Source organism: Narcine bancroftii, chromosome 2, assembly GCF_036971445.1.
Source record: "Narcine bancroftii isolate sNarBan1 chromosome 2, sNarBan1.hap1, whole genome shotgun sequence".
Taxonomy (NCBI): domain Eukaryota; kingdom Metazoa; phylum Chordata; class Chondrichthyes; order Torpediniformes; family Narcinidae; genus Narcine; species Narcine bancroftii.
Window position 1 is genome coordinate 67,928,852 of NC_091470.1, and position 15,294 is coordinate 67,944,145.

At 37.1% G+C, this 15,294-nt stretch overlaps 1 protein-coding gene and 1 long non-coding RNA gene across 6 annotated transcripts in view; one reads left to right on the plus strand and one right to left on the minus strand.

The window, feature by feature from the left end:
• The window catches only part of wdhd1 (WD repeat and HMG-box DNA binding protein 1), an 81,144-nt gene that overhangs the window by 3,617 nt on the left and 62,233 nt on the right, over positions 1-15,294 (plus strand). For 4 of the 5 annotated variants that reach the window (XM_069916935.1, XM_069916938.1, XM_069916936.1 and 1 more), the window contains exon 2: positions 14,420-14,505. In XM_069916935.1, the coding sequence (XP_069773036.1) occupies positions 14,429-14,505 (77 nt within the window). In that variant the 5' untranslated portion in view covers positions 14,420-14,428. Of the gene's footprint in view, positions 1-14,417; positions 14,506-15,294 lie in introns of those variants that run through there. The other variant, XM_069916939.1, reaches the window with a different exon arrangement.
• LOC138753676 (uncharacterized) overlaps positions 8,081-15,294 on the minus strand; it is an 89,411-nt gene continuing 82,197 nt past the window's right edge. The window contains exon 3 of the long non-coding RNA XR_011351359.1: positions 8,081-8,861. This is a non-coding gene — a long non-coding RNA (uncharacterized lncRNA). The remainder of the gene's footprint in view (positions 8,862-15,294) is intronic.

Genomic DNA, 15,294 nt, shown 5'->3' on the forward strand with positions numbered 1-15,294 from the left:
AGGAGAAGCAGAGGATATTGACCCAAAAGGTGGTGACAATGGTAGCAGACCAGCAAGTGGCACTGCAGCTGAAAGACATACACAGGCAGCGAACTGTTGGCGTCTTGTGAATCATGAACCCACAGTAGTTGATGGTGTAATGACAACAACCTTGAAGTTAACGTCAGCAAAGCTAAAGAGAGGATTGTGGACTTCAGGGGATCACGACCCAGTCCTCATCGAGGGCTTAATAGCGGAGAGGGTCAAGAACTTCAAATTCCAAGGATCTGTCCTGGAGTGTCCATGTTGATGCAATCACAAATCAAATATATCCACAATCGGTGGCTGTATTTTGTAAGGTGACTGAAGAGATTCGGTATGTCACCCAAGATTCTTGTAAACTTCTACAGGTCCACCATTGGAGAGCATTCTGGCTGATTGCATCACTGCCTGGTATGGAGGTACCAACTCTAAGGGCAAGAATAAACTCCAGAGGCACATCACAGGCACAGACTTCACTCCCTCGAGGTCATCTACATGGTGGTGTCTTAAAAAAGCAACTTCTATCCTCAAAGACCCCCACCACTCAGGCTATTTGCCTTCTTTACTCTGCTACCATCATGGAAAAAGGAAGAGGAGCCTAAAGATGAGCACTCAACAACACATGGTTAACTTCCCCACTGCCATCAGATTCCTGAATAATCTATAAACCAAAGGCAATGCCTTACTTTTGTGCACTATTGTTTTTTTATAGTAATGTTGTATGATGGTTATAATATGAATGTTTGCTCTGTGATGCTGCTCTAAAACACCAAATTTCATGACTTATTCACAATAAATTTTGATTCTGAAATTAGTGCAATGAACAGAAGCACCAAAATTCTTACTTGCTGCCACCAACGATAAACCAACTGCAATAGTAAAATTTAAGTTACCACAAATGCCAAGACAAGAAATAATAAATATCAAAGGGTGGTCAAATAAATTACCACAGTTGCAGTTAGTGCAAAAAAAAAGAGGTTTCTATAGTGTAGATTGGAGTAGTTTTGGGTTAGGGTCATGCAGGGAAGTTCAAGAACCTGATGGCTGTTGGATGAAAGCTGTCCATGAACCCAGAGATGCTAGAATTCTGTACTTTCTGCCCGGGAGAAAAGATTGTGGCCAGGATAATGGGGTCACATGATGTCAGCAGCCCTCTTGAGGCAGTGCCTCGTATGCATGCTTTCAGTGAAGGGGAGTTCAATGCCTGTGATAGAGTTGGCGAGGTTTGGATCTTTCAGAAGCCTTCTGAATTCCTGAGCACTTGAGTTTCCAAACTTGGCCATGATGAAACAACTCAGTATATTTTCCATAGAAGTTTGATTGAGTATTTGTGTCCGGATCACTTGACAGACAAGGCGACTCTCTGTCTTCCTTGCGGTAGACAAAAGTTAAAGAATTTCATGTATGTTACATGATAAATGTATTTTGTGACAATAATTGAACCTTTTACCTTTATTCTAACAGGCAATGGTAAGATTGCAAATTCGTTTAAATTCGGCTTAAAAGCTTGTCAATTTCAGCTGTTTTTATTTTCTCTACTTAATGCATTTAAACAGTGCAAACTACATTTTCATCCAAATTGGTAACATGGACAACAAATAATTGTGAACCCTGCACTGATACTTGCAGCATACCTCTAGACACAGGCTTCTGGTCTGAATAATAATCCTCCACTAAAATCCCCTGATTCCTACTTTCAAGCTAATTCCGTGCCATCTGACCTTTTGGACCAGCCTCCCATGTGGGACCTTATCTAAAGGCTTGTTAAAGTCCAAGTAGACAACATCAATGGCCCTGCCTTCCTCAATCTTGGACAAAAAAAAACTAAATCAAATTCACAAGACACTTCTTGTCTTCTCAAATGCTTTCCTCAGAATCCTCTCCAGTAACTTGTCCAAGACTAATGTTAAGGTTACTTGCTTGTTATTCCCTGGCTTGTCCTCACAGTTTTAAGTAATTACACAACACCTTCAACACCTCACTTGTGGCTAATGATGATACAAATACCCTTGCCAGGGACCCTACAATTTCTTCCCTACATTCCCACAATGTCATAATGTATACTTGGCTTAGCCTGGGGCATTTGTTTATCTTTGTGTATTTTAAGATTTCCAGGAACTCCTATTTTGTGGACTCTGCTCAAGACATGGCAGTTTTCTTCACTAAGTTACATTGCATCCATGTCTTGCTCTGTGGGACTGGGGAAACAAATTTGCTTGTTTAACTGCTAATTGGGAATGGGATCCAAGAAGTAGGATGAAAGCTGATTGAGGTTGGAGAGGAAGGTAGACGGAGAAGAAGCTGAAGGTGTTGAGCATTCAAGATGAGGTGGTTTAACCTGAAGAAGGGGTTTTAGGGAGCCTCAAGAGCAGCTGAATCTGGCTAGTAAAGTAAATGAATATCCCTCATTCATGGTTAGAGCTGAAGATTGAGGTGGCAGGGAAATGGGGGGGGTATTAAAAAAAATCTTGTAAATCTTTTAACGAAGATTTAATTAACTGACCTATTTTTCTTTGTCCATTTTCAATCTTTTAAAAGTCTGACATGTGTTGTGGGAATAAATCTGAGTAATGTAGGACAATATAGCTGGACAGCAGCATCTTGTCCCATATGAGCTCTATCTTGTCATTTAGGTCCTGGGAAGGTTATGGACAATAGCATTATTAAGAGTGCATTTATGTTTCAGCTTTTTGCAGTAGTTAAAGGGGGAAGTGATTCATCATTTGAGTTTCAAGAAAAAGGGTATCCTGACGGCAGGGAAGCCAGTCAGCAGTAAAACAATGAAGATTGTTGGTAGCCACCGTGCAAAAGTGGGAATGTGGAATTGTCTTTAGTTTCAAATGAAAAGCTGGACCTGAATTGTGAGTGTCAAACAAAATTTGTTGATGAATGAAAGAAACTAAAACCATTGGTGGCCAGGGAAATAGCCTGGCCAAGTGAAGTAATCTGGACCCTGATGCTGATTGCATTGCTCTTGGGATTGGTTATGGAAGCCAAATGAGTTCTGTCTGTTGATGGCATGTATTGATTTGTGGTTCGCCTGTCAACCTTGTAGGCTGATTGTTGGAGGCAGTAAGGATGGGGATAGGAATAATGTATCAACTGAAAATTGTGTTTGCAGGTTTTAGAGATTTGATTTAGACCTTACCTGTGAAGCTTGAGAGCCTGGGATAGATGACTGAGGTTTGAGGTCTGATTGGCATTTTCCAGACCAAGGCTAGCTTTATACTTATTCAGTATATACATGAAATTGCGGTGCGCTTGTGTGATTGTCAGTAAGGAGGAGACATTTGTTTCTGATTCATACACACTGTGGCCTTCCAATAAGGAAGCCCAGAATCCAGTTACAGAGGGAGGTGCAGAGACCCAGGTTTTGAGCTCGGAGGCCAGTATTGAGAAAATGATGGTGGTGAAAGCTGAGCTGTCGTCAATGAAAAGTAGTCTGATGTACGTGTTGCTGTTGTCTCGGTGATCTAGGGCTGAGTGAAGAGCCAGTGAGATTGCATCTGCTGTGGAGTGATTGTGGTGAAAATTGTAGTGGTTCCAGATCTTTACTTGGTTATGAGTTGATTCTGCCCATCACCAACCTCTCAAAGCACATCATCAAGTAGACGTGAATACTACTGGGCGATAGGCATTGAGGTAGTTCACTCTGCTCTTCTTGAACACAGAGATGATTGATGCCCCTTTGAAGAGGGTGGGAACCTCAGACTGTAGCAATGAGAGAATGAAAATGTCAGTGAACACTCCAGATAGTTGCTAAATTTTCAGTCCCTTGCCAGGAACACTATTAGCGCCTGACACCTTTCGAGGATTCACCCTCTTGAAAGGTGTTCTGACATTGGCCTCAGAGACAGATATCACAGGGATGCCAGGTTCTACAGGGATTCTCATTGATACCATTGAATTCTCCTTTCAAAGCGAACATAAAAGATGTTCACCTCATGGGGTAGTGAAGCATCACAGCTATTTATGATGTTTGGCTTCAGCTTGTAGGATGTAATGGCCTGCAATTCCTCTCGTGAGCCAATCTCCAGCAGCTTGCAGCCTTTGTGAGCCCTTCAGTCACTGACCCCCTCCGCTGTTAAAGTTTGTTCCCTTGTGACAAAATACAATTAACAAGTTGGATAAACAGAACAACATTTTATTATTTTCATACAGGACTGGAGTGGCAGAACTCAGCAGTATTCTCCTGATACTGCTTTGCTCTGAGTGCCCACTCACTTGAGTGTAATACAAAAGTGACAAGTGACAATTCAGATTAATCAAAGTTTTCCATATTTGGAATTGTATTTCATTTGCTGATGCAGCATTCTTCAGCAGGTATGGTACTCTATTCAAGGAGTGTAATCAGCAGATGTTACAATAAATAATTTATGGGGGTGTGGTGATGGTGTAGGTTGAAGATGTGAAAAGAAGCCTCTCCTGGCAGAACTAATTAAAACCTGACTTAAATTAAAGACTGTAGCCATAGTGTATCAATTCAAATTGATCTCAAAGAAAGGAAAGACTCAAACAGCTAAGAAGACGCTTGTGAAAGAGGCTAGTACAACTGAAGAAGTTGGGCCAACCTTAACGATGGAGCCTCCGGATCAAGTTCCTCTCCCCCCAAGGATGACGGTGAAGGTTCATGTAACTCTAGCGCCACTTCCCTGGGGAACCTGGGAAGATGGCGCTGGAGTTCAGAAGTCTGCATATGCACACAACCGAACAATCTGCTCCTCTATGAGGACTGACAGTTGATTAAATCTGGGTCTGCTAGCATTGCGAGTCAGACCAGTGTACAGCAGTTGACTTATTCACAGCTTGAAGCAGTTTTATCTTCAGAAGAGGAAGAAGTCACAGAAAAAGAAATAAGAATGTATGAAGAGTACATGTAAAAGAAGCCCAACTTGCTCAATGTACAGAGGAGATAAAGTCTGAACACCCTGAAGTTAAGTTTCAGAGTGAGGAATTTAAAGCTTTGACTTCTAATTATCAGTGAAGTAGGGAAATTGACTAAATGTATGGATTCACAATTTATATCTACTAAAGGTGAAGTTAACATGCAATTTTAATATTTGAAAGGTGAAATTAATGTCATCAAGCAAGAAATTGTAAAATATGCTGAAATTGTGGAGAAAAAGCAATGTAAAGATACAGTTAATAAAATGGAAGATACTTCTTTGGAAGTACTGAGAAAAGAACTTTTACAAAGAAATTATGTACTGGAGAATCATAGCTGCAGGAATAATGTTAAGATTGTTGGGCTACTTGAAGATATTGAAGCTTCGAATTCAGTGCAATTTTTTTCAAAGATGGATTCTGGAAATTATGGGTCCTGAAAATTTTCCTAATGGATTAGAATTGGATAGAGCACATAGACCTAATAGAAAGAAACCATTTCCGGGACAAGCGCCATAATTCTATTTTGATCAGGTGTTTATGTTGCCAAGATAAAGAAACAATATTTAGGTTGGCGGTTCAAAATGCTCAAAAACAACAAGGCCTCTTAATAGTGGGAAATAACAGTGTTTTTCTATGCGGATTTAAGTATGTCAATTGTTAAAAGAAGAAATGAATTTAATTCTGCAAATTTTCTTTCTGTTACCTGGCCCTACTTGGTGTTTTCTGGAGAAAATCAATCACTGTCTTTTGCTGATGAAGAAGAGGCTTTGAAATTTGTGAGAGGAAATCGATTTCCTGGAGCACGGAATAAATAAAGATGGGGCCAAGCCTTTGCCCAAAAAGGTGGAGGTCATCTGGTCTTTTGCAAAGCCAATTTCAGTAATTGGCCTTCAAGAGTTTGTTTGTATGATTAATTTTTATCACTGCTTCATACCAGTGGCAGCCCACATCATGCGACCTTTATCTTACCTTATGGCAGGTCAAAAGAGAAAAATTGGAAGAAAGAATTCAGGATGATCATGAAGTTCAATGTATTGCGGAAAGTACAAATGTTAATGAGGACTCTGTTACTGCCTTAGTTTCTATGAATGAAAAGCTACTGGAGAAGGTTGATATCTTGGAAAATTATAGTAGAAGGAATAATCTCAAAATTGTTGGAATGTCTGAGGATAAAGAAGATCAAGATGTAATTTGCTCTTTTCAAGATTGGATACTGCATATCTTTGGGCGAGAAAATTCTGATTGAGAGAGCCCATAGACCTCTCCGTCTAAAGCCGAGACTGAATCAAAGACCTCAGTCTACATTAATCAGATTTTTAAATTATCAAGATAGAGAAAAGATACTTGGATTGGCAATAAGAAGAGCTAAAGAACACGGACCTTTGAATTATGAAGGTGATAAGATATTTTTTAATCCAGATCTAAGTCGAGCTCTTTTGAAGAAGAGGAAAGAGTTTAATCTGGTTAAGAAGGCCTTGTATGAAAAAGGCTATAGATTTGTGTTGCAATATCCAGAACCTTTGAAAGTTTTATTCCAGATCAACAGAATGTCTTCTTCAACAATTGTATTCAGGCTGAAGATTTTGTTAAAGATCTGCCCATGGCTCGCCTTCCACAGGAGGATTTATTAGAATGGGGAATGTGTTTTCCTTTTTTAAATTTCTTTTTCTTTTCCCCAATGAGTCGGTGGTTGTGTTTGTTAGTTTCTAATGATTACATGTGTTTTTGTGGTTTGACCGCTGCCTGTAAAATGGAAGGTGGTAATGCTGGTTTTACTGGCATTTTAAGGAGGGAGGGTTTTTATATTTTTTTTGTTTCTCAATTTAACAATTTTATGTAATACTTTTATTTTAAATAAGTTCATTGTTTTTGGATTGCAGATGATGACACCTCAGAACCATCTAATTTATAGGAATTCTTCCTGGATAGGACTGTATGTTAATAATTTGGGGAAATAGACAGTTTAGATATTATTTTAATATTAATGGGATTAACGGACCCATAAAAAGAAAGAAGGTATTAGCGTATATTAAGAAATTAAAGGTAGATATTGCTTTTTTACAAGAGACTCCTTTAACTGAAAGTGAACATTTAAAAATGAAAAGAGATTGGGTAGGTCAAGTTTCATTTTCTACATTTAATTCTAAAGGTGAGGAGTGGCAATTTTATTTAAGAGAAAAATTTACCAGTTAAAATCCAAGATGTAATTACAGATCCAGCAGGATCTTGTAGTAAAGTGTCAAATGTTTTCTGAAGAATGGACTCTATTGAATATTTGTGCACTGAACTTAGATGATCAGAAATTTATACAGGATACTTTTTTTAATTTAGTGAATGTACATGAAAATGTTTTAGTAGGTGGTGCTTTTAATTTTTGTTTAGAACCTATATTAGATAAGTCTTCAAGACGTCGTAAAATCAAAAGCAACTAAAACATTGTTATCTTTAATGAAAAGATTTTAATTTAATAGATAGATAGAGTTGATGTGGAAAGGCTTTTCCCATTGAGAGTAGGAGAGATGGATACAAGAAGTCATGGATTGAGAGTTGACAGGTAAAGGTTTAGGAGTAACATGAGGGGGATCTTTACTCAGAGAATGGTTACTGTGTGGAATGGGCTTCCAGAAAAGGTGGTGGAGGCAGGGTCAATTTTGTCATTTAAGAAAGAGTTGGATAAGTATATGGATGGGAGTGGGATGGAGGGATATGGGCAGAGTGCTGGTAAGTGGGATTAGAGGAGGGTACTTGGATCAGTGCGGACTAGAAGGGCCAAATTGGTCTGTTTCCGTGGTGTAATTTTTATATGGTTAATTAATATATGGAGACGAATGCACCCTAAGGAAATTCTTTTTATTCTAGCAGATTTTCTATGTATCCTGGAATTGATTTTTTTTCTTAATCTCTGCTCAAAATTAATTAAGAGTGATTGATGTGTATTATAAACCTAGATTATTATCCGACCATTCTCCTCTTTTAATTGAGTTGGAATTTGTAGAAAAAAAAAACATAAATAACATAAAAATAGATGGAGATTGAATTCTTTATTATTGAAAAGATTGAATTTTTGTTTATTTATAAGACAACCCATTCAATTGTTTTGTGAAACTAATTTAAATTCAGCAGATAGTATGTTTGTTAGTTGGGAAACATTGAAAGCCTAATTGAGGTCAAATTATGTTATTCTTCAAAACTTAAAAAATATATAAAAGATGTAGACAAATTGGAAAAGGTGATAATTTTATGGGGAAAAAATGCAAAAATCATTTTGAAGATAAATATAGAATTTTAATAAATAAAAAAAATACTATATAATACGTTAGTAACATCTTTGGCTTGGCTTCGCGGACGAAGATTTATGGAGGGGGTAAAAAGTCCACGTCAGCTGCAGGCTCGTTTGTGGCTGACAAGTCCGATGCGGGACAGGCAGACACGGTTGCAGTGGTTACAGGGGAAAATTGGTTGGTTGGGGTTGGGTGTCGGGTTTTTCCTCCTTTGTCTTTTGTCAGTGAGGTGGGCTCTGCGGTCTTCTTCAAAGGAGGTTGCTGCCCGCCGAACTGTGAGGCGCCAAGATGCACGGTTTGAGGCGATAACAGCCCGCTGGCGGTGGTCAATGTGGCAGGCACCAAGAGATTTCTTTAGGCAGTCCTTGTACCTCTTTGGTGCACCTCTGTCACGGTGGCCAGTGGAGAGCTCGCCATATAACACGATCTTGGGAAGGCGATGGTCCTCCATTCTGGAGACGTGACCCACCCAGCGCAGCTGGATCTTCAGCAGCGTGGACTCGATGCTGTCGGCCTCTGCCATCTCGAGTACTTCAATGTTAGGGATGAAGTCGCTCCAATGAATGTTGAGGATGGAGCGGCGACAACGCTGGTGGAAGCGTTCTAGGAGCCATAGGTGATGCCGGTAGAGGACCCATGATTCGGAGCCGAACAGGAGTGTGATATTACGTTCTAAGTAAAAATATTATGAGTTAGGGTAAATATCACAAAGTTTTGGCTTGGCAATTAAAAGCAGAACAATCTTCTAGAACAATTAATGCTATACAACAAGATAATGATGAAGTAGCATACAAGCCACAAATAATTAATGAGGTATTTAAGGAATTTTTCAAGAAATTATATACACCTGATTCTTTACAAGATGAAGAGGCTATAGATAATTACTTGTCACAATTAACATCTTTGACTCAAGAAAGTTTAGATTGATTAGAGATTCCTTTTACTGAGCAATAGATTTATGATGATCTTAATAGTTTAAATAATAATAAATCTCCAGGTGAAGATGGGTTTCCAGTTAAATTTTATAAAAAGTTTAAAGGTTTATTGATTCCATTTTTTATGTAAGTAATAGATCAGCCTTCTAGACAACATAGTTTTCCAGAAACTTTTTCTATGGTGATAATTACGGTTATTCCTAAAAAAGATAGGGATCCATTAAAACCTACTTCTTCTAGACCTATATCCTCGTTAAATGTAGATTATAAAATTGTACCAAAAGTATTGGTGAATATGATTAATGAATATCTTCCTTATTTAATGACTATGGATCAGTCTGATGTTGTTAAAAATAGGCCAACTTTGGAGAATTAAGTATAATTCATTTAGCTCAGAAAAAAGATTTGATGCTGAAAGGTTAGAGTGGTATTTTTTTAATTAAAGTGTTAAGTAAATTTGGTTTTGGTATTAATTTTATAAATTGAATTAAGGCCTTATGTAGAAGTCTAAAGCTAAAGTGATTACTAATGGTCAGATATCTCAACCTTTTAAATTAAGTAGATCTAGTAGGCAGGGTGTCCCTTATCACCAACCTTGTTTGCTTTAGCAATAGAACCATTTGTACAAAAAATTGGAGATGATCAACAATTGAAGGGATTTGAGATAAATCAGGTACAACATAAAATTAGTTTATTTGCTAATGATATATTAGTTTATTCAGCCACAAATATCATTACCAAGACTTTTTAGACATTGTTAGACTATGGGAAAATTTCGGGATATAAGATAAATTGGGATAAAAGTAATGGAACTTGTAGAGGGAGATTATTCACAATGTAGACAATGGACAGATAAGATTAAATATTTATGTGTACATATTGATACAAATTTGAAAAATTAAATTATAGTCCATTACTTAAAGAGAGAGGAAGATTTAAAGAAATGGGTTAGTTTACCAATTACGTTAATTGGGAGAGTTAATTGTATTAAAATGAATATTTTCCCCACTACTTTAATATTTATTTCAAATTTTACCTATATCGACATCTCATAATTTTTTTCAGGTTTTAAATCAACTAGTTAAGAATTTTTTTTGGAAAGGGAAGATGGTAAGAAAATCATAAGAAAAATTAACATCGAAATATAAAAAGGGAGGATTACAACTTCCCAATTTTAAAAATTATTATAGAGAAGCACAAATAAGATTTTTAATCTTTATGCTTAGTAAAATTAAACCATCATGGTTGGATATTGAATTAAATAAGATAGAAAAACCAGATGAGTTTATTTATAAATGGGATTTTAAATCTATTGTAATAGATAAGGAAGCTCCGATATTTAAACATTTGTTGAATATTTGAAATAAAGTTAAATTAGAAATTGATGGATACATTCTTTCATTTTAAAAACTCCAATAATTAATCCTTTGTTATTGTTTTCAAAAGGTAACCCTTTAAAAAAAATATATATATATGGTATATGGGAATTTCTAATCTAGGGCATTGTTATAATAGATTGATGTCTTTTGATCAATTAATGGTTAAATATGATATACCTTTTAACACATTATTTTGTTATTTTCAATTGAGGGCCATTTTGAGAGAGAAATTGGGACCAGAAATTATTTTAAAAGATCTTTCAAAATTGGACCAAATTATGGTTGATGGAATGGTTAAAAAATTTATTTCAATTGCATATATATTATTACAAGAACAGACACTAGGTTTGTTTAATTCAAAAGAAAGATGGAAACGAGATTTGGACTCGATAATAATAAGTTTGGCAGAATTTGTGTAAAGAAGTTGTGAGAAATACTATTAATGTATGATATAGATTACTTCGTTATAATTTTTTACATCAATTATATATTACTTCTCAAAAATTGAGTAGATGGAGATTGGATTTATCGGATCAGTGTTTTAAATATGAAACAGAAATTGGAACTTTTCTTCATTCTACGTGGTCTTGTTCAAAAGTTAATCCTTTTTGGGTTTCTATTAGTAAATTTTTACAACGGATAACTGGAGTGAATTTTCTTTTAAATCCTGAAGTGCTTTTGTTAGGAAATTTGGAAGTGTTACTCCTAAATTATTGTTGTCAGATTCCCAAATAAAGTTTGTTAAGTTGGTCTTAGTAATAACAAGGAAATGTGTCACTATAACATGGTAATCTGATGTTTCATTAACATTATACAGATGGCATACTGAAATTCAAAGTTATATTCCATTAGAAAAAATGATGTATAATTTAAGGAATAAATATTTTTTATTTTTGCAAGTTTGGGGTCTGTATGCAAAAATAATTAAATTAAAATTATGAATTTATTAATTATTTTCTTGATCAGTGAAGTTTTCCCTAAAAATATAGTTATTTTATTTTATGATGTTTTTGAGGTCTTTGAGTGTCAACTGATGCAATCAGTTATTTGTCATTTATTTGTCATTTTTTTTATAATGAAATATCTTGTTTATTAATTTTGGGATCAGATTAGCTTGGGGGAAGGGTGGGTTATTAGGGATTTTTTGTAATTTGTAGTTTTTAGTATTTTAGTTTTTATAAATAGATTTTCAACATATTTGTTAATATTCTATTATGTAACTGTTATGTTCTTAATTTTTGACATATATGTTGAATAAACAAAATATTTTTAAAAACCGGACTTGTAACTGCATTTCTACCACCGGTTCCTTGACAGGGTTTGCAATTAAAGGGGAAAAGGAGGGTCATTGTTCTGTCATTGGCAGAAGAGATTATTTATGCTAAATGGAGCTTGTCGGCCTGCTCGTTGGTCGCCTCTGCACAGTGCAGAGCTCGGGCAATCCCTCTGCCAGTGGTCAATTCCTCTGCAGCCAAAACACCTGCCTGGCCCTTTATCCAGGAAAAATGACTGCTCACTCATTCTATGATTTCATCTCTGTCAGTTATCCCCCTTGGTGTATCTCTGGGGATTCCTTGTGGCAGATTGGCATTTCAGTTCATTGGTCAGGCCACGAGGGTCAATTTTTTTTTTGTAGCTCTGACTCCTCAATGTGATATTCTATTTTAACTTTCAGTTTAGTGTCCATCAGACCCCCATTGCCTTATAGAACTCAATAGTATTCGCAAATATTCTACAAACACTGCCACGTTAGTTGTTCAATTGGGAGCCCTAGCTCAAATCATACACGTCTCTTGTGGTTTCCAAATTTAATAAATTTACAGGGTCTCAGGCTGACTATTAATTCCAGCTTGTGAATTCAGAACTCTGCACATGGCAATACATAATCCTTTTTGGGTCTCGGGTTTTTTACTCTTTCGGCTGCAGTCTCAAAAACTGTTCATCTGTAGTCTGTATGTCAATAAGGTCATCGAGTCTCTTGAGGTCTCATTTAAAGCTGCTGGCGCAAGCACAGAAAGTATTGGGTATTATGAAGCTTGGGGTGCTACCAATACCTGAGCCTGAGGTGGGACATAGGGTTGCGGTCATATCATTAAGGTTGTTATCGTGCCAGACGTGGGCGCTCCAGAGCTCTTCGTTTGCTCACCTTGGCTATTCATTTTTATTGTTGGGACCCCTGTTCTTTATTTTTCTGCCTTTTTTCTTGTTCTTCTACCCACTGACACTCTGCCTGTAATACTTTCCACCCCTTTAAAATACCATCTTTGCCCTTTACCTCAATACCTTTTTTACAGGCATTATTATTTCAATTTTTATCTCTTCCCTTTCTCCTGCCTTTTCTCTGCCCTCTTGTCTCCATTCCTTAATCAATTTTTTCCATTTAGCACTGATTGCCTTTTCCCACATTAAGATTTCTGCCTTCTTTATCATCTCTACATTCCATGTATCTTGTGCCTCATCTGTCTTGTTAGTTAGGTGCTCAGCACCCTGTCAGCTTACTTTATGATTTTCTTTTGGTACTTTGCCTTCTTCAGACCAGTTCAAATTTGTGACGTATTGTTTGTGATGTAGTTAGTTAGTCGGGGATATTATCTGTGAGACCAGGAATAACCTATTTTTTTGGGAAGAAATTATATCCAGGTACATCATTGGTAAGAACATCTCCCCCACAATCTCCATAGTACCAGAGCACCACAGGGCTGCATTCTTAGTCCCTTGCACTACTCATTTTACACCTATGACTGTGTGGCTCGGCACGACAATAACACCATCTACATATTTGCCGAAGATGCCACGGTAATGGGTCGTATAAAGAAATGTGGTGAGTCAGCATGTGCAGGTTGATCAAAAACTGAGGTGAATGGTGCACCAGCAACAATCTTTCACTCAATGTCACCAAAACTAAGGTGCTCGGGAAGGAAAAGCCAGAAGTATACAATCCAGTGACCACTGGGGGAATTGGAGGTGATGAGGGTGAGCAAATTTAAGTTCTTGGGAGTCACTACCTCAGAGGATATTTTCTGGACCAAACACACTAATGGTATCTTGAAGAAAGCATATTAGTGCCTCTACTTCCTCAGGAGTTTGAGGGTTTGGTGTGAAACCAAAACTCCTGGCAAATTTCTATAGATGTGTGGTGGAAAGAGCTGACTGGCTGCATCACGGACTGGTATGGGGACATAAAGCTCTCCAAAAGGTAGTGGATGTAGCCCAGGACATTATAGGTAAAACATCCCCACTATTGAGTACATCTATAACAACGTTGCTGTTGGAGAGCAGCAGCAATCATCAAGGATCCACACCATCCAGCACATGCTCTGTTCTCACTGCTGCCATCAAGAAAGAGGCATAGGTGTCACAAGACTTGCACTACCAGATTCAGGAACAGCTGCTACCCCTGCACCACAGATTTCTCAACCACAAACTCATCAGAGACTCATTTAAGGATTCTTATTTGTGCACTTTATTTATATTTTTTTAAAAATTCTCTCTGTATTGCACTATTAGTTTATTTATATTTGTTGTCTGTTTACAGTTACTTATTTGTTTACATGTATATGCTGGTGTACAGTTTTTTTTACACTACCGATAAGTAGAAATTCTGCCTGCAGGAAAAAAGAATCTCAGGGTTGTATGTTATATCATGTATGTACTCTGACAATAAATCTGAAATACAAATGAATTTGTTTACTTCAATAAGAATATGGTCCTTTGTTTCAAGTGCATTGTAGCCCCATCTGCCCCAACGATCCATCAAACTCCTCTCAAAGCTTTTGTTTCTCAATACGGGTCACATAAATTGATGCTGGTTCATGAATTTTAGATAGAAATATGTTTTCATGATAAAACTTTGTTATAACTTACAAAATCTTTCTGTACTTTCATGTTGAATATTATTTTTCTTTGGTTTGCATAGCAACTGAAGATGCCAGCTGAGAGAAAGCCAATGCGATATGCACATCCCGAGGGGTACACAGGTGTTTGTTTTGATGAAACAGGAAGGTAAGGCCCCATGATGTAATCTGATTTAATTGAATTTTACTTTGAATTTTTTTACTATGTTAAGATTACAAAGGTTTGACAAGGTAGGTGCTCTGACAATGTTTTCCCTCTGGTGTTGGTCAGGTCGGTAGAATTGAGAACTATAACTAAATAAGGAAGTCATCCATTTGAAAGAAAGACTAGAAAGAATTTCTTCTTTCAGAATTGTGAATCTTTGAAATTTTCTAGCCCTGAGAGTTATGGATGTGACTCTTTATATAAATTAAAGGCTGAGATTTTTGTTTCCAGGAAAATGGTTGGTCATGGGGAAATTGCAGGTAAAAGGAACCAAAGCCAAAATCAAGTTGGCAACTTGGTCTAATCCTACATCTGGTTCTATTCTATTTCTTGTATTCTTATCAGCATTTTCACCTCACCATGTATTATTTGTGACATGATAAGAGCAGATGACCTCCTATAAGGCCTTTCTCTTTCCTCTTGTAGTTAAGAGAGTAACTTGACAATTCCCCTCCTTGTGAATATCTTCAAGATTCAATTTATTGTCATGTAATAAAACAGTGTCATATTAGAAGAAATTGCTTTTGCCTGCAATAAGGCAGATATTCATCAGCAGAAATTGCCTCAGGTGCCATTTACAGTCACAGAAAGAGAAGCAAAAATGAGATCCCCTCTCTTCACCCCCCCCAAGTCACCGAGTGTCTGTAGATTCATCTCCAGCGCTTCCGCAGCCACACAGTCCAGTTCAAACTATTGGAAATCTGAGCTCCAGATCCAAACCTCCAATATGAT